The following is a 25,663-nucleotide window of genomic DNA, read 5'->3' as shown; positions in this document are numbered from 1 at the left end:
CCAGGTAAAATAATTTATAAAATATTACACATTAAATGAATGTGCTAAAATCACGCAAAAAGAATTAAGTGGTTTTGCTGTTACTGGGAATTCATCAGGAAGCGAACTGAGTGAGTGCATTTGCCTCTATGAGAATAAACATTTTATCAAGTACAACTGTGCAAAAAAAAAAAAAAATTGAACTGATTTGTGGGAGCCGTGGGAGTTTTATGTAGCCATAAGATACCGGTTTATCACACGCTTCTCTGTGCTCTTATAGAGAAAGAACATGTTCAATCAGGCCTGATGGGCTTGCACTGACCTCAGCACAGGTAGTATTTGTATAAATTCCTCTCCCTGCCTGGCCAGTCCTGTTCACTAAAGCAAACTGATTTGGTAAACACCGAGTCTCAAAGTTTCCAATCACTCACTCACAAGAAAATTTTCTACAGTCTCTTACGGAGGAAAAAAAAAAAAAATGGCGTTTTGCTGACATGCATTTTAAGATTGCCAAACTAAAACACTAAATAAACCAGTACTCCAGAAAGAAGGGCTGCTGTGTGATTATGTCAAGTGTTGCTCCCACAGAAGCAGAGTCCTCATGACACAGAACTATCCAGACACTTTTAAAATCATCTTTATTTTGGTTGCAAAGATACAGTTTACTTAACATTTTATTTGTTCCCATTTGAAGTCTCATAGCTTTGCCATGTAAAACACTGACTTCACTATCAAACTGCTATATAAGAATGTTATAAAATACAAACTATAAACTAAGATAATCCTCTTTACAGTATTCAGATTAGTGCATTAAAACAACATCGATTTAAAAAAAGCAAGTGAGTTAATTGGCAAACACCAAATTGTTTTCTAATGAAAGATGTTACAAAATGGTATGCGAGGTAAACACTAAATTTTAAGTGTTAGTGCTCAAAAACAATAATTCTGGGAAAGTTGCTCCCCTAAAGTAATTCTGACCCAAGGATACACATGTAGCCATTATTCTAAAGGACTTAAGGGAAGATAATTAATTTTCCACAGTAATAGCTGTGGAAGTACACAGCAAAATAACAAGTTGGGATCTTCAGATTTCTAATGCTATAGGTACTGATTTTTCATACTCTTCGTTCAAATTACATTAAACATTTATTGTGACTACACATACCCCAGCAAACATCGGACTTAAACAGGGCCTATGTAAGAACAATCTATCCTTAATATTTTACGAGGCAATCTACAGCAAATGCTTAATATGTACACATCAGGAGTATGAGATACTCTAGGAAATTATTCACTGATTTCATTTAGAGTAAACAAGGGTCTTAAGAGAAAACCAACAAGAAAAGTTAAATAATTTGTGCTGCTATGAACCAGGAAAAAAAAAAAAACCAACACACCACAAACAGGTATGATACATTTTTTTTAAGTTATTGAGAATATTTCCTCTGCTGGCTCAAATTGAAACTAAATTTGAGATTTTTAATTGAAGGAACACAACTCTGAATGCACATCACTCTGTCAGAGACAGACACACATGGAACACACGCACACCTTTACATTTACTAATTCCAAGAGCTAAGTCAACGGGTAAATAAATTATAAATGAAAGGCATATACAACGTGGACAAAACCTCACAATATTAGATCGAAAAGCATGGAAATAATGCCAGCAGTCATACTGAGAAAAACTTTCAGTGTTAGAAAATATCAGATTGAATCCAAAGGAAACTGCCCCCCCCAAATGAAAATAACAAAGTATGGGAACCATCCTTTATGGAGTGTCTTTAAAATAATAATAATAAAAAAAACCATGATTACAGGAATCCTCCTACATAATTTAGAGAATGTAGTGCAATAGGGTGCTCCTTTATAATTTAGCTTTTCACTTTCCATATGATGAGACCGAGAATTACAACTCCAATGACAATGATAAAAATGATGATGCACAGGGTTTTTCTGGATTTGCGCTGCAGATGCAAAAACAAAAACCATGTTTACAGATGTACTGAAGCATCTCTATAGCAACTGAAAATCACTTGCTTCATTTCTAGAGTAAAATCAATAGTAATTAACTGCCCTCAAATATTTGGCTGTATTTTTTTGCTTCTCAAAAATCTCTTCAAATACAAGTGGCACTATTCTTTCAAGAAAAGTCTTCTTGAATTAATGATATAATTCAGGGGCTAATTATTCAACCTTTGTTGGTCATATTTCTGAGTGTGGTTGGGCTTAAAAAATGAGACAGAGAGAAATGAAAGTTACTGACTTAAGCAACAGACTGAGGTATTCCTATGTATAAAAACTAAGAACAGCTTAAAAGCTAACTTTTATCAGAGAGCTGCTCTTCAAAATGAGTTCTCTGAAAATATCAGCAAGTGTAAATGCCTGGCAATTTCTCCCGAAGTAAATTTACTAGTTTCCAAAATTCCCGTTCTTTTAATATTAGTGGAAACTGCATTTAAAAATCTCAACATACACATAAAAAACAAAGAGCTAAAAAATCATAATGCAGTCATTTAAATCACAGAGGCTAAGAGTTCCGTTGCATTCTTCATTCTGGCCCAGCTGTAGATTTCCGTATTTCTTTAATGGCTTGCATATCTCATAGCAACATGCAGGAATCCTTTCTCTTTTTCTTTTAAAGATTTTACTTATTTATTTGACAGAGAGAAAGAGAGCAAAAGAGAGCACAAGCGGGGAGGGACAGAGGGAGAGGGAGAAGCAGGCTCCCCGCTGAGCAGGGAGCCTAACAAGGGGAACCCTGCAATCATGAGCTGAGCCAGAGGCAGACGCTCAACCGACTGAGCGACCCAGGTGCCCCGGAATTTTTTTCTTATAAGGTTGAAAAGTTTGTAAATTTTCTTTGTCAACTAGTAGTACCATAAAATTTACAGAAAGACAGGTTTCCGACTCTGAAATTCTCCTGAAAACTATGATGACTTTCAGTATACCACATATTCAGCAAGTTTTTCAACTGAATACTCCTCCTTACATGAAGTATGACTTCTCTAGAGTTTCAGTTTCATCTTGCCTACATATTTTCCCCAGACTCCCCTTGAGTACCACAGACACATGTGTAATATACCTGTAAGAACAATCACAGGCTTCCCCCTACAGGGTTATCTGTGGCCCAGGGCACCCTCCCTAGTGTGGGATGGTGAGGTTTCCAGGGTACTGCAATGATAAGTACTAGAATCAGCTTCCCCTACACTCATGGTTCACCCAAACTATTAAGGAGCGCCATATTTTGCAGAGGCAAGAGTTTAATATCAAGGTTTCCAAGGAGAACTACAGGGAAGCTGCTTTTTTCCCCAGCACTGATGTTGCATGGCTCTTCCCTCATCCCTCCAGGGCCCATGGGATTAAGTACGGGGCGGCTCTAGATATGGAGGTGTGGCTTGGGAAGATGTGCTCCTTTCTCCCAGGGTGGCTGTAGGGTTTACCCTTCCCCAAGGAGGGGAAAAGTAAAACTTGGAGATATATCTACATCCCTCCAAAATCCAAAAGCAAAACAAAATAACATGCAAACCTCGTTACTGATAAATCCTGCTAAACACTACGTTTGAGTAACTGTTGGCATTTATAGATTATTGTGTGAGTGCGTGTGTGTGTGTGTTCATGAATGATACCTACGTGTGACAGTAATTCTACTGAGCTGCATACCTGAATCACATGCACACAGAAGGTAAAGGCGAGTTAGAGTTACTACATCACTGAGTACAGCTGGCCGTAACTCAGCAATCTCCACATAGCTTTACCGTTCTCTATGTACCACTAAGTATGCAGTGATTTGTCCAGCGAAAAATGGCACTGAAATGAAAGGGGACTTCTGAGGTTAGTGAGAAAAGCAAAAAGCAATTGAAAATATCTAAGACCGTGATAATATCTTAGGTATTTTAGAAGAAGGCAACACGGTCTGAGAAAATAATTATGAACAACAACAAAAAGTGGAATTTTAAGAGGGAAATCAAATGCTATGGTGGTATTTAGGGGTTCCCAAAGAGCCTGGCCTCATTCTTACTGTCTATATATCGTATGATATATTTATATTCATGGTCCTAATATCTGTGTAGTTCTCTGATGTGCTTCCTATCTGTCACATATACAGACTCCCTATATTAACCTGATCCACTGAAGAAATCAACTCATTCCTGGTAAAGGGTCTGCTGAATGCTGACAATACCCAGTGATCAAGGGCACTCCAAGGGAATATAATTTCCATAGGACTTGATGAGAACTCTCTAGAGCAAAGATCTTTGCCTTCTTACTGCAGAGTGCCACGGACAAAAAAGAAAGAAAAGGTGGCTGGAAACAGTGAGAGAAACAGGGGAAGAAAGTTATCAAAGAGGTTTCTGGTTTGGAAGGTCACAATAGCATCAGAGACCTCCAGCTGTCAGAAATGCCTGGACTTCTCTATCTACTGCTCCCCTCAGGACTCTAAACACTGAACTTCCTATCCCTGGGGGCCACAATTCTGTTCAACCCTGAGAATAACCAGGAAACAGGCTAACCCCAGTTTTAAACGGACTGGCAGATTTCTGACCTGTCTTCCATGGGATTTTAAACTTTAACATCTCCAGCCACCTTATACCTGAACTCTCTCTCTCTCTCACACACACACACCACATGGGTGCACAGACACACACACAGATTGGAAAGCCTAAGTTACAAGATAACTCACTGCAGTTAATATTACCTGATATTCTGCTGCCCTTGACAGCTGCTGGTTTGCTTGCTGAACGTGCACGTCTGCATTCTCCACGTTGGCTTCTATGCTGTCTTTAAAATAAAACACACACACACACACACACACACACACACACACACACACACACACACACACACACACACACACACACACACACACACACACACACACACACACACACACAGCTGTTAGACGTGTGTTGATGCTCCAGTAAGAGAGCTGCTTAAATCATAAGACTTCATGCAACATAAGATCAGACATGTTCACTATTCAAATGTTAACACTGGTAGTATACAGGCAAAGTTGAATTTCTTTTTAAACTGGCTCGGAGTCTTCTTTACACTATTTCTCAAATGATCCAAACAACACACAGATATTTGAAAAGAAAGTGGATCATCCTCATTACGACACAATTCCTGTTCTACCTGGTAACCCCCGAAAGGTACTAGGGAGTTTGCGTGCTCTGATGGTCAAGGCAGCACCGAACATCTAACAACTGTTCCCGTGAGTAAACACAGAGTATTGAAAACCATCAGTCAACGACCTCCTTCAGAGCTAAAACCCAGCCCTCCCTGAGGGCTCAGGAAGCCTTCTTACCTGGCGACAGTGTCCCCTCCCTCGCTGCTCTGGCCTAGAGGTGGAACCAGTGGCCCCCACAGCCTGAGACTACGGCCTCCCCCTTCTCCCAACCAACACTCAGCTTACAACTCGTGCTTAAAAATGCATCCAACCCCCCATAACAGATATCTATAGACCTCATGGTCTTTCCTGCATTCTCTGAATATTTTAGCCCTGGATTCGCTGATGGACCCTTCAATGCTTCTCTTATACAAATTGGCAATTTCACAAGCCAACTGCTGACCTGCTAACACCTGCCTTCTCCATGCCTTGACCATACTTTTTCAATGACTTTGCCTGCTTTCTCTTCCCAGCCACCCACCTCCATGATCATATCCCAAGCCTCGTCACTACCGATAACTGCAACTTCTCTATAAACTCAGTTTCAAACTTCACTCTCTGAGCATCACGGGCTACCTGTCTAGCACTCTCCTTCCAGCACCCCGACGTCACTGACCTACCACTGTTTCACTGCCCCTCAACACACTTCATGCCCTCACCTTCCTCCTGATCCAGCTTAGATCCCCCGGGCCACCACTGAGCCACACTCCTCGCACTTACCCTTGGCTCCCTTGCCACCTACCTTGGTCAGACTTATGTGACAACACCCTAACCTGCACCCTCACAGCTGCACACAGGTACAAAAAAAATAACCGACGTTGATTTCTTTCACTTCGAATTCATGACTGCCAAGCAAGCCTCCTTCATTTCAACTGGCACCTCACACTTAACATATCCCCAAATTGTTGATCTCCATCCCTCTAAACCCGCTCCAGTTCCAGACTGCCCCAGCTTAGAAAATGGCAACCTCAGTTTCCCTGGGCTTGCCCCAAACCTTACGCATTGTCCTTGAATTCATTCTCTCTCACACCCACATCCAGCTAAGTCAGCAAATCTTTTTGGTTCTACATTTTAAAGCTATCCAGAATTCCACCGCTTCTCACAGCTTCACTGCTGCCATCCCGATCTGAGGCAACTGCCCACCCCGATTCCTGCCATCACCTTGGAAGGGGTCTCTTTGCTTCTGGTCTTGTCCCTTTACGGTCTGCTCTCAAACTAGCAGCCAAAGCGAGTCTATTAAAACTTAAGTCAGATGATAACACTCCTCTGCTCAAACCCTCCTGTGGCTTCCCATCCGTTAATAGTAACGCAAGTCCTCACAAGGGCTCAGCGCCCTACATGATGCCAAACTTTATGACCTCTGTTGTCATCTCCGTCTCCCTCTTGCTCGTTTCACTCACCAAAAACATCAGATGTGCTTCTGCCTGAAGGCCTTTGCACTTGCCCTTTGCTCTACCTGGAAAATTTTCTTTCACTTGCTCCCTTAATTCCATGAAGTCTTCACTAAAATGTTATCTGTCAGTAGGGTCTTCCTTGACCACCCTAGTAAAGCAGTAACATTCCCCACCAGCAGCAGCCCCATCCCACTACCTGCCTTATTTTCCTGAGAGCACTTATTGGCATTTACTTACTTTTCTTTCCTTTTACAAAAATTCTTTCTCCTCCGATTAGATTATAAGATTAATGAAGGCAGGGTCTTCTACCTCTTGTTTAAGTTCAGCTAAATCCCCAGTGCCTAGATTTGTGCCCAGACATAGCAGGCACTCAATAAATGTTTACTGGATGAACCAATGAATTGGTTTTTGAAATTTTACCCCATGATCTACTGTGGCTACAGAGAAGGGTTAAGAATGGGCAAATAATTGCTATAGTAAAATATAGGTCCAAGTATTTCAATGAACCAAAATCAGAAAATATATGAAATCTATCTTTAGCCACATCCACTGATAGCTTCATATTTCTAAATGATAAAAATGATCAGGACACTGATCAGTGCTGACAGTTACACCTTACCTGAAGAGCAAAACTTTCAGGGAGTCTTAGCCACTGATTTTTTTTTTAAAGAATTTGTAAAAGAATGTTTCGCATCTAAGTAATACCACTAAATTTTAAATGTACCGAAAAGACAATGGAATAAATGATTGGGCAAACGGCTACCTATTCCCTCTGATCTAAAAAACAAGGTAGCATGCACAATTATAAAGAGCACAGGTTTCCCAGAAAGTACTTGGTGTGATGAGAATTAGTGGGGTTGAGACGGAAACCAGGGGTCTGGCAAACAGGCGGCAGTGAGACTAGAGGCTGGCTCCACGGTCTCAGCAGCAGCAGGTTCTGGTGAGATGTGGGGCTTCAGAAATAAATGAAGCCAGTTGATTCAATCAGTGGGAGCCAAAGATGAGGTCTGGTTTAGATAATGCCAAGGGTGATGCTCTGTCTGTTGGTAGAGGCTGTACTTTTAATTCCAGGGGGTCCCAGAGAGACAGGGGTTACTCTTGCTTGAGAGGTTCCTGCAGGTAAACTGCGTGCCTTCTCCCACCCCAGTGGGGCTTACCTATCACATCTCCTTGTTCATGGATCATCATTCCCAAATCTTTAAATATTTCATTGATATCCATAATATCAGCCTGAGAGAAAAAGGCACGTGTTAATATAATCAGAAATTCAGCCCTCAATCCACAAAGGGGAAAAATCAAAAAACAAAAAACAAAAAAACAGAAAACAAAACCCCAAACCACCACTTAGACACAAGTGAGAATGCATCTAGGCTTAATACATAAATTTTGGAAATATCAGGAAACTATATGACTAGAGGCAACCCTAAGTAAGACAACCTTGAATGACTGTAACCAGTTCTTTAAAGGTAAGTTTGTGACATTAAAAATACCAAGCGAGGCAGCATGGAAACCAGGAATCTATTAACAGAGAAGCGTCCTGGGTCACTGAGTTTATGTTGATATAATCTGATAGCTTTGTTATCACTAGCAGTATTACCTCATAAGAGTATAAAATACCATTGCTATGATTTATTCCTCGTAAAAACTTACACATCAATTTGACATTACAAAAGTATAAAACATTAGGTATAAATTTTAAGTCTCACATTAATAAGTTTGGTTATGCAATGGAATAGTGATGAACAAGTTATAACTTTACTTTTCTTTAATATATGATAACTACTCTTTTGCCTGATTAGAGTTAAGTTTAAACAGTCTATGGGGGGGGCCATTTACATATTCATCCTGTGTCTTAGTTTTCCCACCTATAAAATGGTGATGATGACGACACAGTTAACTACTTCATGGTTTTTATGAGAACTGAATGAGATAATGCAAAGAATTTATCACATGGTGCTTAAAAACCCTCAATAAATTGTAGCTACGGTGAGCCATTAGCCAACCTTCTAGAGAACAGGTAGGTTCCATAAGAACTAAGGCTTACTAAACCCTTCAGATCTCTTTGACGTCATGAACATACCAAGAGAAATAAAATACTTGTACAGCCCCTGTCAAGTCTTATTCATGCGGCTCTGAGGTGTATCATGTGCTCCGGAAGTCGTCCAGACTCCCTGAGCAGACCTGTTTGGACTGAGTTTTTCTCCATGCTAAGGACCTGAGATGATCTGACAGGATAAAAAACAAAAGTAGGAAATGAGGGAGGTATGTTCTCTCATTTTAGGACGAATTCTAACAAGATTTATTTAAAAAAAGGGAATTATTCTCATTTACACAAAATGCCACCACACTGATATATTTAGTTTTCTTTCTCAGGCCCCTCCCCCAGCATTGTCTAAGCATCTTGAGGACAAACACGCTGAGAACAGAGCAGCCATCCAACTGCCACATCAAGCTTACTTCAAGCTGCCTAATAGAAGATTCTCTCTCCTGAATAAGGCGGAGGTCATCCTCTGTAATTTCTTCATCCTGCACCTGCACCTGAGGTTGAGCTTGGCTAACAGACAGAACATGGGAAAAAAAAAAAAAGGAATGGTATTAAATTAATGGGACTTCTTTCCTTATTTAAGAAACATGAAATAGAATATCTTTTCTTCAAAGTCAGAGAATTGCTTCAACTTATTTATATTCTTCAATTTTAAGATTATAACAGAAATATTAATCAAACTATTCATGTTCCATTTCATTGATTTTTTTTTTAGAGTTATTATTTAATTATTGGAAGCTATATTTGGCAACTGGGTATTTCTTTTTGGTTGACTTAAACGTCACGGGAGGAAATAATCTCCATCAAATAATAATTAAGTCAATCATATTTACTTGGGTAAATAATTATTTGTACAAAGTATTACTGCTATATTGGAATATTTTATATATATGTAGACTTTATAAATAATTATTTTGAAAAAAATTTCAAATTTATTGCTTTCTATTTATAAATAACTTAGGACAGTCATGATATAATAAACTGAAAGCTTTCATTCTGCTGCAGGGACCGTAATGTATTAAATACATTTGAAAAATTATCTTTTGATCTGTAAGTTTTGTATTTCTTACCTTTCCCAGGATACAAGATTCCTTTCCTTTGAGCTGTCCTCAGGAAAACCACCCTGAATAATTTAGTAATAGAATGGATTGAGAAGGGGCAAAGAAAAAACACCAAAACACATTTTCTCTTATAATAATCTAAACTGATTTATGTACGCATGTGCACGCACGTGTGTGTGTGTGTGTGTGTGTGTGTGTGTGTGTGTGTGTGTGTGTGTGGAGAGAAAGAGAAATGTTTTTGTTCTCATTTTCTAGGTCAAGTGCTTCGAGTAATAGTAAAATTGTATCCTAAGCTGACAAGGAAGGAATTCATTAAATATTCTCAAGGGCCAAGTAATTAATATTACTCGATTAAAATGTACTATAGTCCTGGAGCCTCAACCTTAAGGAACAAGGAAACAACTTGCAATAGTTTTGAAGGGAATTTAAAATTAGATTAACTCAAAATTCCACTTTAAGTTTTCCTTTTATTTTCTCCAGGCTTATATTCATTTTCAGTATTCACACAACATATTGACTGTTCATTTCCGTCATCTTCATATAACCCAGGAGTAAAGTGTTCCCTACATGAGCCCTGACAGAAAGTGACAGCCTTTAGTACAAATCAATGTGGGAATATCACTCAGGGCCTGACCCCTAGTCTTTTCTGACAAAATGCTTCCAAATTTTTATATAATAATCTGTAATCTTTGGTTCCATGACATGGACAAAATAATCACAGCAACACATAACTACCATCCTTCTTGAAATTGAGCAGAAAAACCTGAAAATAAATATTCAAATACTGATTGCCAAGATAGTCACAGATCCTTATGACTTGGAAAAATGCTAATGTAGTCTTTCAAGGGAACATCATATTCACTTTATAATGCCTTGTTAAATACTTACAGATACTCTGGAACTGGCTCTTACTCGAGCAACAAACTCTTTCTCTTTCTCTGCAGCTTGCCTCTGGACCTTTTGAAAGTTTGTCAGTGATGTTGTGAATTCAGCCACTAAGCGATCCTTCTGTATTTTCCTTTGACGCTAGAGGAAAGGGGGAGAAACCTACTAGAATCAAGCTGTGAAGTTCAATAGAATTCGCAAAAGTTGTTTCACCACTAGCTGGCTCTTCATTTTATTCTGAAATTCTCACTCACTCTCCAATTACGGGGCCCTACTGATTAAATCTCAATAACATTTTAACAACATGTTCAAATGCTATGTATATTTACCATCTTGAGGCAAAACGTTCATAATGTTGGATTTCTCACCTCAAATTTTCATCCTAAAAACTGGGCCAATGATTTTGAGATTATTTTGAAGTAGTTCTTTTTGTTTTCTTTTTAGGAAAATAAAACCTTGTACTCTTACCTAAGTAATAACTTCCGCTAAATAATAAGCAAGGAAATAATATGTGCCCCTAGGAAACCTCACATCCTGAATGAGTGTGCATGTCACATGGAGTCAGCTCTGGAAGGCCAGGAAACAATTACTCAGGAAGCATTTTCTGAGCACTTGCTTAATTATGGGTCAGGGCAACTGCATGGAAATAATTTTTGCTTTATTGAACCACAGGATACTACCTGGGCAATTAAATATAGTTTTGTGTTCTGTGAACTAATCTCAAATACAATTTTCCCCCCTAATTTCCTTTCTAGCATAACAGTTCAAAGACCCTACAATGTATGTGATTTCTTTCACATTCAATACATCAACAGTGTGTCTTAAGGCTTGATACCTGTTCACTGGGGGTGGTGGGCAGAGATCCAAACTCTTTAATGTACTTATCCGTTTCTTTGGCAAGTTGGTTAGTACACTGCTGCTTCTGTTGCCTAAAGTGAGAAAACACATGTTATATCCAAAGAACGAAGAGATTTCTTTAAGTTACAGCTCTGCTAGTTGATGAATAATTTGATAAAAATCACTATTTTATAGACTGGCTCTAAATTTTCTCTATGAAAACAAAAATTTCAGGGCACCTGGCTGGCTCTGTTGGTAGAACATGGGACTCTTAAATCTCAGGGTTGTGAGTTCAAGCCCCATATTGGGTGTGGAGCCTACTTAGGAAAAAAAAAATTCCAAATTCTACTTTTTTTATAAATATTGAGCAAATATTACATGGAAAGATCTTTATTCACATGGGGCAACCAAGCTTTGAGAAATAAATCTCAGCAGCCATTATGAAAGGAAGATGACTCGAGCCAAAGCCAGACTGTGGGATGTCTGATGCTTTAGATATGGGGGTGGGGCGGTGGGAGCCTTCTGTCTGCATTCCACAACTGGGAGGTCAGTTGAATAAACGAAGAGGAGTTGTCGCCTGAGACTTCATCCAATTCCCAGGGCTTGGGGTACAGGCAGCCTCTCCTCTTTCTCTATCTGGACATTTATATCCTTATAGATACTTAAAAAAGGAGGGGGAGAGGTAATTAACAATAATATGCATTTACTATTTTCCAAGTTTGCTGTGGAAAAAATAACACCATTTCTCTGTAAAGAGGAAGAACAATATAAGAAGTAAATTATATCAGTATCTGTATCTATCTTGCTAGCTAGCTTATAAAGTAAAAAGTCAATTTTTTTTTTTAAAGATTTGTCAGAGATAGAGCTAGACAGAGAGAGAGCGTGTGTGCACAAGCAGGGGGAGCGGCAGGCAGAGGGAGAAGCAGACTCCTCGCCGAGCAGGGAGCCTGATGTGGGGCTCGATCCCAGGACCCTGGGATCATGACCTGAGCCAAAAGCAGATGCCTAACCACCTGAGCCACCCAGGCGTCCCAAAAAGTCAGATTTTTAACTAAAGAACTTTACTCTAAAAAAAAGTTTATATTAATGTGACGCTTTACAAATTACATCAGTACTTCTCAAATATATTATCTCTCATTTTAAACACCTATTAGTCACACTTGGGATCCTTTAAAATAATGAGATATTGTATAATAGTATTTTTAAGTATAGATACTTCTATTTGACTAATAAGGAAGAATTACCACCTACTTTTATCTATTTTTCAAGTACTTTACCTTTAATATGTCTTTTAAAATCTTTAGAAAATGTAAGATAGCTAAATTTCTTTAATTGAAAAGAAGACTTTATTGATATCTACCGACTCACAATCTCCACTACTAACCCTAGCAAAATATTGTATCTATTAATAATTATGTGTTTCTATTCCATTTCAGCTTTTCTTAAAGATTTATTTATTTATCTGAGAGAGAGAAAGTGTGCAGAAGTTGAGGGGGAGCTGAAGGATGGGGAGGGAAGCAGACTCCACACTGAGTGGGGAGCCCAACTTGGGGCTTGGTCGAATGACTCTGAGCTCAAGACCTGAACCGAAATCAAGAGTCGGAAGCTTAACTTGACAGAGCCACCCAGGTGCCCCTCTATTCCATTTTAGTTTATGGTTTAATATTTAGACTTGGGGCATTTTTTACCACCTCAATATCTTTCCACTGCAAAAAAAAAATCAGTATAAATTAGGCGTAACTATAAATTCTTTAAAATGTACTTCATAAAAAACATGAATTCCCATCACCTAACTTTTAATTTCTTCCTCTTTGTAATTTTTCCTTGTATAGCTAATGTTGTTTGGAATATCACTTACTACATATATGTTACTTGAAATATGGCTGTAACGGCACTGAATTATCCTTGAGCAGGGAGCGCAACGCGGAGCTCGATCCCAGGACCCTGGGACCATAACCTGAGTTGAAGGCAGGCCCTAACTGACTGAGCCACCCAGGCACCCCGAAAATAATTGTTTTGATCTATGTATTTTACTCCAGATGAGAAAGATTCAGATGAGAAAATGTGTAAAAACACTGTAAAATCTGTAACACCACAAAGTATTACTGTTGTTCTTCTAACAGCATATTAATTTCCTGAAACATGTACTACAGAACTTCACTAGAACTTTTTTTCCCTTAAACAAAGGCTAATGCTTTCTGAAATTCAAAGATTTGGGTATAAGTTTTTTAGGGATAGCAATTCATATTGAGTATGGACTGGAATCTAAACCAAATAAAAATCTAGTCACTGAAGCAATTGCTAGCTATGGGAAGTAAATCACATAGATAGAGAAGCTTAGAATATCATCTTTCAAAAGCCATCAAAACAACCTATTCAGGGGAGCCTGGGTGGCTCAGTCGTTAAGCGTCTGCCTTCGGCTCAGATCATGGTCCCAGGGTCCTGGGATCGAGCCCTGTATCGGGTTCCCTGCTCCGCGGGAAGCCTGCTTCTCCCTCTCCCACTCCCCCTGCTTGTGTTCCCCCCTCTCGCTGTGTCTCTCTCTGTCAAATAAATAACTAAAATCTTTTTAAAAAAGTAAAAAAACAAAAAAACCCGACCTATTCAGTAAGTATAAGAAAGGCAACTTACAAAGTTCTGCTTTGCTAGAGTGAGCCAGCTATTTAAAATAAAGAAAAATATCTGCCTACCCTGAACAGGGAAAAACCTACACAAAAGGTTGGTACAAATAAAGGAGCTGAAAAATCTTATTAATTTCCCTTGTTTCTCCAGTAAATGTAATACTACATACCATCAAAGCAACATAACAATAAGTGATTTTTTTTTTAAATTATTAAATACTTACAGCTGTTGCCTCAATTCAGGTGAATCTTGAGGCGTTCCAAGTTGATTCAGACTCCTCTGTATTTCCACAGCTATTATGATGAAAAGATAAATGTATAATTGTCATAAATGTTAGGGCAACAGAAATTAAATTAGAAATTAATACAGGCAATTGGAAAATTAGAAAAAAAACCAAAGAGATAATATAGAAAATGTTGAGAAAAAAATGAAGGGTAAGTGGTTTATTTAAATCGAATTAGTTACAATAATGAATTAATTTTCAAGAGGAAATTGTGTGGGGATGTAAACATGTGAAACTGCACTTATGATCCAAAAATATTATCTTCCTCTCTAGCTCCTCAGAACATTTACAACAATGGCACATGGACCTTCAGTTAACTCTACTGGCATAAAAACTGTGAGGAAAATAATTGTAACATTACATGAATCAGTGGAATACAAAGTGAACAAATGTTAATAAACAAGGAGGAATAATAAAGATGAAACAATTATTTGAAATTTTCCATGTAATAATGGATCCAGGCAAGTGCCATCAGAGGATGCTGAAACCAGAGAACATTCACAGAATCTGAAATTATCACCACATGGATGACATTAATAAAAGAACTTCACCTTGGATAAATTTGTTGCTTAAAACAAATGATCAGGGCACCTTAGGTGGCTCAGCTGGTTAAGCGTTGGACTCCTGATTTCAGCTCAGGTCATGATCTCAGGGTCCTGAGATGGAGCCCAGAGTTGGGCTCCCTGCTCAGTGCAGAGTTTGCTTTTCTCCCTCTACCTTCCCCATGCATGCACGTGTGCTTGCTCTCTCCAATAAATAAATCTTAAAAAAAAAACAAAACCCACAAATGATCAAATTTTTTTGTTTTTAATTTTAGAGAGAGAGGGAGAGAGCGAGAGTGTGTGTGCATGTGGTGGGGCGGGGGAAAGGGAGAGAGAGAGTCTTAAGCAGGTTCCATGCCCAGCATAGAGCCTGATTCAGGGCGCGATCTCACAACCCTGAGATCATGACCTGAGTCGAAGTCAAGAGTCAATCCTATGCTTAACTGACTGAGCCACCCAGGCATCCCAGAATAAATAATCAAATTTAGCAGCAACAATGAGACAAACTGGCATGATGAGCTTCCTGACATGATGCAGTGAGAAAGTCACAATATGATCTATTTTTTTTTTCCCAAAATGTTTAACCTGAATCTAATCATGAGGGGATAAGAAACAGACCAATCTAGACTGCAGGATAATCTACAAAACAACCGGTCTGAGTTTTTAAAAATGCCAATGTCATGAAAAAGGAAAAAAAAAAAAAAAAAAGACAAAGCAGGGGAGCTTTCCAAATTAAAGAACTAAAGCACCCAAATTACTAAAATACCCAAAAGCAATGTAGGATTTTGGATTGGATTCTAAATCAGAAGGAAAAAAATGAAAAAAGGGGGGAAAATGCTATAAAACAAACGTGGGGCTACTGAAGACACTTGAAGATGATTTTGAAATTTGAATTTGGAGAGAGATACAAAACAAAAATGGAAAAATGCTGACTGGTGAAACCAGGTGAAGGGTATATAAAAAGTTCACTGCACTATATTTAAAATTAAAAGTCAAGAGTTAAACTTCAGGCTAAGCTCACAATCCAAAGTCTATAAACACTGCAATTTTTATAAAAAGGTTAGTCTTCACAAATGGGGAGGTCCTATAGCTTTATGCATGTGTGCAGACAAGTAAAATGTCAAGTAGAAGCTGAATACCCATCTTCAAAGTAAGGACTGCACATTACCAAGAACTAGAGAAAAATGATCCAACTGACCCATTCTTTTTATTTTTTTAAAAGATTTTATTTATTTGACAGAGAGAGACAAGTGAGAGAGGGAACACAAGCAGGGGGAGAGGGAGAGGGAGAAGCAGGCCTCCTGCGGAGCAGGGAGCCCGATGCGGAACTCGATCCCAGGATCCTGGGATCATGACCTGAGCCAAAGGCAGACACTTAACGAATGAGCCACGGAGGCACCCCAACCCTATTCTTTTTATTTTAAATGAGTGGTTTATTTATACAGCTTAAATGTTTTTAAATAGTCATTACTTATTTATGGGATCAAGAGAATGACTGTATCCCAAATGCAGGATAACTTTGGTTCATTGAGGATGATGTAATGACACTGTTTTCAAGTTGAAGCTGAAAAATATAAATCCTGTAAAGGAATCATATAGCATATAGCAACTGTTAACCATTCAGCTAGCTTCAAAAGAATTTCTTGTTGCCTTTTGGGGGAGGGTAGTAGATTTTTCTTTTGTAAGGCAGAGAAATCTTGTTTGCTATGTTTAACTTATGGCTGCTTGCTATTAGTTATATATTTCCTTCTGAATCTCAACAGGTTTTCTTGGACTGCCTTATAGGGGTTTAAAGCTTTTATTTTCCAAAAACAAGTATGTTGATAAGACAAACTGTAGCATGAGCATTTATCTCATCTCTAGAGGGTTGTTGTCATTTAAAAAAGTCATATTAGGTTGAGAAAAAACAGATAATTCGGTAAACGACATCAAGAAAACTGACTAACCATTTGGGATTAAAATAGAAAACTACCTTACCTCATACAGCAAAATAAATCTGCAACTATTACTTTAAATATTAAAAGTTGAAACCATTAAACTACTACATGAAACAATAAATATAAATTTATCTTTATGATCTTGGAGTGAGGGATAAAATATTATCTAAAGCATGATATAAAAACCATGGAGGAAAATATGTCAAACCTGACAACACAAATAATTTTTTAATGCTACACGCAAATGTGTATCTGTATTAGAGATATATAGAAATAGTGTGTGTGTGTGTGTATGTGTGTGTGTGTCAGAAAACACCAGCATATGATGAGCAAAGGGGTTAATATCCCTAATACAGGAAAAAGAAAACTCCTACAAATCGGTAACAGAAAAATAGTCCAGTGCAAAAAGGATAAAAGATGTCATCATGAAAGTTACAACAAGCAAATAATATGAGAAATTCAACTTCATTGATAACCTTTCATGTATCAGAATAGTACAACTTAAGAGAAATAAGCAACTAAAGATACAATTACCATCAAAAGCCTTAAAAACAAAAGGTAGAGACATATCTAAGAAGGAGCAATATCCATAATGTATGAAGAACTTTCTAGTTCTGAGAAAAGTCAGACAAGTCAGTGTAAAAATGGGCCAAGAAGAGGGACTTTAATATTCTTCACTGAATAAATGAATAGCAAAAAAAGATCAACAAGCCTATCGATCTTAAAAAGCATAAACAACTCTAACATATGAATGTTACGTAAAATTGTTCAAGCATTAAAAAGAATTATGTAGAACTGTTTCTGATAGGCCCAGTGGGAACCTAAATCCACCAAGTGGTTATCTCCCTGGCATTTTTAACAGACACACTCAGCAAGTCCAGCTTTCACCCTTAACTCCCTGAGTCAAGGCTCTTATAGGGAAGAAGTAATCAGAAGCCCCTAGGGGCTCTGCAGTCTAACAAGAGTAAACCAAGAGCAGCATCCTGTGGAAATGCTCAGAAATGCTACCACAAGCTGAGAGTGGGAATGCCTCTCCTATTCTCGTTTAACTGGCCCACCTGGAGACACAAATAGTCAAGATAGCTTTGAAGTTTATTCAGATGGTAACTCCAATTGCAATGATCTCCAAAACATGATCTGTTTCTAGAACAGACCATCACAATCTCTGGCACCTTGTATTTATCTGCTGATTTGGTAAACACTTTCTGCCCTATCTTAAAAATAGAGAACACGGGAAGGGGTCACATTCAGTTGGGTGGGACAGTAGTGAGACTTCACAGTCTTATCTCAGGGTTATACGCACTCTCTGCCTCTGTACTCCAATTTCGTTTTCAAAGACACTGATCGTCTCCTCCTACAGAACACTACAATAGTCCAGTACACCGCTTACATTTGCTTTTAGGCCCTGAAAAGCAAGAAGTGACCAGATATATACTCTTAGGTGCCTAGGAAGGATGTCAAGTATGCCAGCAGGCAGAAGATAAATTCCATGAAAATATAGGGCCCTGTCTCCCTGTATGGACTGTTAATCTGTATGGACTGTTGACATACCTCAGCAAAGTAAATGACAAACTGCTTTCTCCACAGTCTCAAATACAAATGGGGAACAGTGCTTGGTGAGACTTTTTATGCTGCTCCCATTTTACTGAATGCCCCGAAAGGTTGCCTGCTCTGGCTTTAACTCCTCAAAAGAAAAGGCTATCCAGCTAGCTAGCTCAAGTGGTGGTACAAGCAGCTCTGTACTTGTTTTTAATGACTCAGTTGATCTAATGGCAACAGAAGTGCCCTATATCAGGATACTCTACAAAAGCTGCAAGTCCCAGTAGGAACAAAGAGAGGTGTCCTTCAGAATCCTGAAGCAAGATCATGCTCTCTTTGCAACCAATGTTATCCTTTTGAGGAATAGTTCTAGTCTTGCTACTGAGCCCTGTATAAAAAGGAAACAATGGTGTACCACGTAACCACGTGACTTGAGTTGCCTACTAGCTGGATTAGGTGTTATATTATCCTGGTGGTGTATCTCTTTCTGTATTTTGTTCCATGTATGTCAGTCAGCCTGTCCCTTGCCCCAACTCCTACAGCACTTGTTCAATAATAGTAAACTAGCTATGGTTAGGAATAAAAGCCACATACAGGCTCACCAACACGGACTTCCCCTTAATTGAGACTATCAGGGTTATTGGCAATGCCATGTACCAATGTGTAGCAAAAGCAACCAAAAGTAAACATGTGATATGGTGCCATTCTTGGGAGTATTAGCCAGCCACCCAGTGACAAGATATGCTTGACAATTGTGCTTCTTTGATCTTGAATGAGGCAGAATTTCATGTTCACTGAAAGAGTGATTATGGATTTTGTTGTGCTTCCTCTACTCCCTTCCCCCATGCTTCTACCAGCTTCCTAATCCATGCATTAGTCACAATCATGGTACTCCACACATCAGTTTCTGATGAAGACACCCACTTTACAGAGAAAAAAAAATGGGACAGATCTTCCAAAGACAATGGAGTTCACTGGTTTGCCAGTACTCCATTATCTAGAAGCTGCTGGACTTTCTAGAAATTCTGTTTACTGGCCCATTTTATACTCAATTACGGTGTCACTTGGGAGACAGTATCCTGGGAAAGGTAAAGCTCTATCCTGCAGGAGGATCTTTATGCTCTCAAAGAACAACCACTCCAGGGTGCTGTTTTACTCAGAACCAGGAAGGAAAATTAGATTTGGGAACTACGTGGTGAAAGTGAAAAGAAACATTTCACGTTTACACCTAATTATCCATTTGCAAATTTTCTTCCATGCCTGAAGGTAAATTTAGAGACACTAGTCAAGTGAGGGCTACGACCATGTTTCTAACTGAGCAGAAGCTGAGGTTCCCTGCAGCCATTTGGAGCCAGGAGAGTATAGTCTCCATGGAGGTAACTGTTAAAGGGATGTGAGAGTGTGCCCACGCCCAGAGAGAAAGAGGAGTGGAAACGCGTCCCTGGAGGTCAGCCAGGGAGAACTTGCCAGTGCTGCCATCTTTAATCATGGAGCACTGAGGCAGGAGCAACAAGGATCCAGGTCTGAGAATCCAGGTTATTCCAAAAAGACAAGGTGTAGAATGCAGGCAAAAGGGACATGGAATGGCTACCAAAGGAGAGGGAATCATTAACGTGAACCACAGCCGTGTTTCCGGCTGCACAGTGGCAACTGTAGCACGTCCAATGTTTTTTTCCTTATTCTGCAAGGTACCTGTTTAGGTGTTTTAACTATCTGTCTCCGCCCCTGCCCACATCCTCCACTGCTTTACACAGGGCGTGTGGTGGTGGTTACGCACGCGTGCTCTCTGGTCCACAGGCTAAGGAGTACTGTGATCCAATCCTGCTGAAACAGAGGAATGGACTGGAAATCACCCTCAAGACTTGGTGCTGGATGCAAGAACTGAACAGACCGTGGTTTTCCCCTTTTGTGGAAATGGGAGAGGAATTCTGGTAGTTTGAGACAGTAGCACAATGCTAGGCAGGAGAATTTTTTTAAAAAAAGCTAACATACCAAAAAAAAAAAAAGAACTATGTTCACTGTAGGAAAGGGATGAACTATACGGATATTTATTTTTGGCCACCTAATACCTAGAATTCTTAATTACATCCAGATATTCTTGGTTATGATATCATGACCACTGAGAAGGATCATCACAGATCCAGTCTTAGGAGGAAAAAAACCTGGTTGTTAAAGCAACACAACTGTTCTAAGAGGCTCTGCATTTTGCTTACCTCCACTAGGAGTGTAATACAGGCGATGAACAGTAAGAGGCCTAGTAGCAATCACAAAGAGAAAGGGAGACTCTTAAACAAGCTAGTTGTAAACAAAAGCTAGATTTAGTTAGTGCTATTTAGATTGTATAGATGCTGAAATTCCTCACAAATGAAATACTTTAGCTGATGACCTTCTCACTCTGAAACAATTATTTTGATAACACAGTACTTATAGAATGTTTATTAGGAATGCTCCCATTATGTTATTGCCTAATGGTATGCATTTAATTGAGTAGTAGATGCTTTTCATGAATGCTTTTTCATGAAACTATAAGTAAAATAAGGCTTCCTCTATTTACCCTTAAAAAAAAAAGGGAAGGAAAGCACAGCACATATACTCAAAGAGGAAGCAGGAGCATTAAGTGCTATAAAAATGCTTCACATAAGGAGTTATAATATAATATTGGGGCTATAATATAATTTAATATAATATAATACTGGAGGGCAATCCAAAAAGCCTAAATGGAGATGGTACTTGTAATGGTTTCAAAGTATAAGAAACAGGACACTTCAGCTTGGCGATTCAAATCTCTAATACCATATTAGCATATAAATTGAAATAATTAAATTACTTGTCTCCCTGACTTGAAAGTAAACTCTTTATAAAAGCAAAAGCTAGTCTTACTCATTTTTGTATCTCTAGAACCCACCACGTGGTTGACACTCAATGGATATTTTAAAAGCTGAACCACAAAAGGGCATTAGAAAGATCAAACCTTATGTAAGATAGGATATGTAGTTCTAAAATAAAAGACACATATAAGAATAGAGTTAAGAAAGATAAGTATGCTCAACTATTCATTCCTTCAGCAAACATTTACTGAGCATCCACTATGTATCCGGCACTGCAGGAGAGGTTTCGTGTATCAACACTGATTCAATTGTGTTCCTTTAATTTCTATAGCTCTAAACTTGGGGCCTATGAAAACATAAATCTGAAATTACTGAATCAAATTTAGAAGAAATATTATACGGCATTCATTTGATCCTATTTTATAAACAAAAAATTTGAGAACCAAACAGAATAACTGACCTCTCCAAGAAATCAGTTAGTAGAAGAGCCAGGGTTAAAAATGTAGATTTCTGAGTTTTCAAACCAATATTTTTCAGTGTACTATAAGGGTTAAAAGTAACAGACTATTTATTTATTCATTTTAAAGATTTTATTCATTCATTTGAGGGAGAGAGCAAGACAGAGAGAGCACAAGCAGGGGGAGAGGCAGAGGCAGAGGGAGAATGATGCATGCGGGGCTCAATCCCAGGACCCCGGGATCATGACCTGAGCGGAAGGCAGGAGCTTTACATTCTGAGCCACCCAAGCGCCCCAGGAACAGACTTTTTTAAAGGATTATTTCATAATCTAGGTGTATGTTTGCCAAAGCAAATAACAGACAAATAAGCGTATTGAGCTGTAAGTTTCATGGCCCACCCTGGATCACAAGGACCCCTGAGCCTGGCTGAAACTGATCAGGAGATAAATGCCTGTCCTTTCTTCAGATCTTATGAACTAGCAAGATTCCAGAGACATCATTTTACATGACTGGTGTTACCCTTTTACAACAGGGTCAGCAAATTATGGCCTGTCTTGTATAGAGCCTCCCAGCTAAAAAACGGTTGTTACATTTTTAAAGAATTAAGAAAAAAAAAAAACCCACCACCAACAAAAAAGAATATGCAAGAGACCAGATGTGACCACAAAGCCTAAAATATTTACTATTTGGCCCTTTACAGAAAAAGTTGGCCAACCCCTGTCCTAAATTAGTAAAAATTACTAAAACTCTGTATTCACAAACTCTGACTCAGTGTTACTTCAGAGTATTAAATACTCACTATGTTACTAAGCCTATGTGGTACAATATTACAATGTTGCAAATTTTTCACCAACCAGGCGTGTATACCAAATTGAATCTCTGCAATTTTCACAACGAATACAGAATAAGTACATCACAGGTGCTGGCTTTATAGGTTCTTTTTTTTTTTTTTAAAGATTTTATTTATGTATTTGACAGAGAGAGAGATAGGGAGAGCAGGAACACAAGCAGGGGGAGTGGGAGAGGGAGAAGCAGGCTTCCCTCTGAGCAGGGAGCCCGATGCAGGGGCTTGATCCCAGGACCCTGGGATCATGACCTGAGCCGAAGGCAGACGCTTAATGACTGAGCCACCCAGGCGCCCTTGATAGGTTATTTCAACTGCTGCTCTTTTCACCTTAATTTAGAAACAAAATTACAGTTACCTTGTCTATTGGCTGAACATTTTTGTAGAGTAACTGCTGTATTGCCACCCCTCTATTATTTTATTACTCTCCAGTTTTTCATGACTTCCTCGTTCTTTTTCTTCTGGCAGATAACAACAGTAGAATAGTGGTCCATGAGATCTTTTGCCATACCCAAGTTGACCATGTTAAAAAATGCTGAGGAAAGATGAGCTTACAGAAAGGGAGACAAAATAAAGTTTCTAGGTAGATGACAAGCAGGTTGGTGATGTGAAAAAACTGATAAGCATTCCTAGTTTCTCCCAAGCTAGGTTCTTTATGGCTTCACTTCATTATCGAGTCTGGGGTATTGTAAATTTATAGGATAGTCATATTCAATTCTAATTGGCATATGCCTAACTTTAAAGAAGAAAAAAACTCATGAAACATGAAAATAACGGAACAAATTCTTTACATAACCATAAACAGTGTCTTGAAGAAAAATTCACCTAATACATGGAGGTAGGATTAAATCCAGTAAACAAATACAGTGAACAAATTATTTTTACATTACCTGCAATTTTTAACTATTTGCACCATTATACTTCTAGAGAGGTGACTTTAAAGAATACATCACATTTTTCATAACATAAAGAGAACACTATTTCCTACACACCCAAAATGGTGCATTATTATTTTCTCCAAAACAAAGTAGTCCCCTTCTGGCTCTTACCCTCAGTAACGAAGACCCATTCTATTCCACATGGTTCTGCTGCCATCTAGTGGATTCCTTAAGGGAACAAGGCTTCATGGCAAAGAATATATATATATATATATATATATATATATATATATATTTTTTTTTTTTTTTTTTTTTTTTTTTGGCCATAAAATCGTAGGTAGGCAGCAGTTAGTGCAGGGACTACATAATGTTCCAACCTGTCCTAGTTCACTGGGGTAATGGGGAGGATGCTATCTGACCGGTGAGAGTGGCCAGCATGCAGGGGCACCTGGGCCAGCCCTACCAGGCACATAGAGCCTTCAAAGAATTATCTCCAAAAAAACAGAACAAAATACAGCTATCTTCTAAACACTACACATCTCTGTTGCTCAACTCAAAAAATAACTCAGAATTGTAATAACCAATCACAGAAGACAAAATAATAGTTGGAAAGCCCTTGGGCAGGTGATTTTGAGACTCTGACTCAGTGTCAGTCACATCACACGGCAGAAGAACTATAATGCTGACCAGCAAGCAGCCTTGGAGCCAGACAGCCTGACTTGGAAACCTGACCTCACTTCTTCCTAGCTGCTGACCTCTGGCAATTTACCTAATCTCTCCAAGCTCTAACTGCCTCAATAATCAAATGGAGAGAAAATCACCTCTTTCTCAGTTATGAATTTCAACTGAAAACAATGTATGTAAACACCTTGTACTAGATATTGTAAGAAAGAGCTCAATAAATGGGGGCTAATGGTGTGAACTGGTTTATGTCTTTCTCCTGAAAAGTCAGAAATAAACAAAAAGAATAATCTTTTCTGGGGCACCTGGGTGGCTCGGTCATTAAGCATCTGCCTTCAGCTCAGGTCATGATCCCAGGGTCCTGGGATCGAGCCCCGCATCGGGCTCCCTTCTCGGCGGGAAGCCTGCTTCTCCCTCTCCCACTCCCCCTGCTTGTGTTCCTGCTCTTGCTATCTCTCTCTGTGTCAAATAAATACATAAAATCTTAAAAAAAAATTATTATTATTTTTTTTTTTAGAAAGAGAGCGAGCCTGTGGGGTGGGGGGGCAGATGGAGAGAGAGAACCTTAAGCAGGCTCCTTGCTCATCACAGAGCCCAACATGGGGCTCAATCTCATGACCCTAAGATCACGACCTGAGCCAAAATCAAGAGTCGGGCACTTAACTGACCATACCACCCAGGGGCCCCAAAGAATATTCTTATTAACATATCTTGGCTAACTAATGTGAACCACGCACTGAAACTTCATAATCTCTGATACAATAGTTACAAGAACTGCAGAAATGATGATAAATATCAAATGACACAAAATAGTTATATTCTATAATTAGAAGGGAGGAGTTAGCTGTTGCTAACACAAGCATCTAGCAGTTACATACAAATGACATAATTGAAACTGAACTAGAAAACAATGAAATGTTAAAGGAAACAAATTCCATTTTAGCCTCCACTCTTTTCTCATCTATCAATCAATCCCTCTACCTGTTTTAAAGAATGGTTTGGAGTATTACAGGGGATGATATATATGAAAACATTTTGAAATGACATTATTACTGGTAAGTTTACTATAATTCGAGTTAGAGCCATTAGGTTAGGTTCATTACAGAGTACAAGGTGCACAGTATAATATATCATTAAAAAAATCTTATCAGCAAGTTGAAAAAAAGTATCAACACAAAAAGGTGCTAAGAAAAAAAATCGAGTGAAATTGGGCTATTTCATATATCAAGAAAAACCAAAAAAAGTGTATTGTAATTCTAAAAAGTACTAGCTAGGAAAACCCCCAGAGAATCTGAAAGACAGCTACTAAAATAATTATGGGCTTTTTTTCAATATGCTCTCTATCTCATGCTCTGTCTTGTGACCTGGGGAGGCAGCTTATCTTCTTTGTGGGTGAAAGAATTGAAGCAAACTATAGAGAGGAAAAGGGGTAAGAGCAAGATGAAGGATCTTCTAAAGGATGAGTCTTGAGCTGAGACTCCACGATGGGGTCTGCGCCTCCAGAGGCCAAGCCTACTGGTTCCCTGTGTTCTTCTTCCAGAACTAACTAGCACACCGCACACTGCACACACGGCCTCTTCCACAAAGCGATCTCAAACACTGAACACATTTAATTTTAAATTTCTCATTGGTTTTCTTCCCAGATATTTCAAAGGTAGGAAGGCATACAGATTGACAGAGTGGA

At 38.8% G+C, this 25,663-nt stretch overlaps 1 protein-coding gene across 1 annotated transcript in view; it reads right to left on the bottom strand.

Moving 5' to 3' along the window:
• Positions 1 to 600: 600 nt before the first annotated feature.
• STX7 (syntaxin 7) overlaps positions 601 to 25,663 on the bottom strand; it is a 45,851-nt gene continuing 20,788 nt past the window's right edge. Inside the window, exons 3-10 of the mRNA XM_027602366.2 lie at positions 14,213 to 14,282; positions 11,366 to 11,459; positions 10,534 to 10,671; positions 9,655 to 9,707; positions 8,998 to 9,094; positions 7,698 to 7,770; positions 4,676 to 4,758; positions 601 to 1,946 (exon numbers count right to left, since the gene is read on the bottom strand). Of these exons, the coding sequence (XP_027458167.1) occupies positions 1,854 to 1,946; positions 4,676 to 4,758; positions 7,698 to 7,770; positions 8,998 to 9,094; positions 9,655 to 9,707; positions 10,534 to 10,671; positions 11,366 to 11,459; positions 14,213 to 14,282 (701 nt within the window). The 3' untranslated portion in view covers positions 601 to 1,853. The remainder of the gene's footprint in view (positions 1,947 to 4,675; positions 4,759 to 7,697; positions 7,771 to 8,997; positions 9,095 to 9,654; positions 9,708 to 10,533; positions 10,672 to 11,365; positions 11,460 to 14,212; positions 14,283 to 25,663) is intronic.

The sequence above is a fragment of the Zalophus californianus genome, chromosome 7, assembly GCF_009762305.2.
Source record: "Zalophus californianus isolate mZalCal1 chromosome 7, mZalCal1.pri.v2, whole genome shotgun sequence".
Taxonomy (NCBI): Eukaryota; Metazoa; Chordata; class Mammalia; order Carnivora; family Otariidae; genus Zalophus; species Zalophus californianus.
The sequence above is the reverse complement of the archived record's forward strand: the minus strand, read 5'-3'. Positions and strand labels throughout refer to the sequence as shown.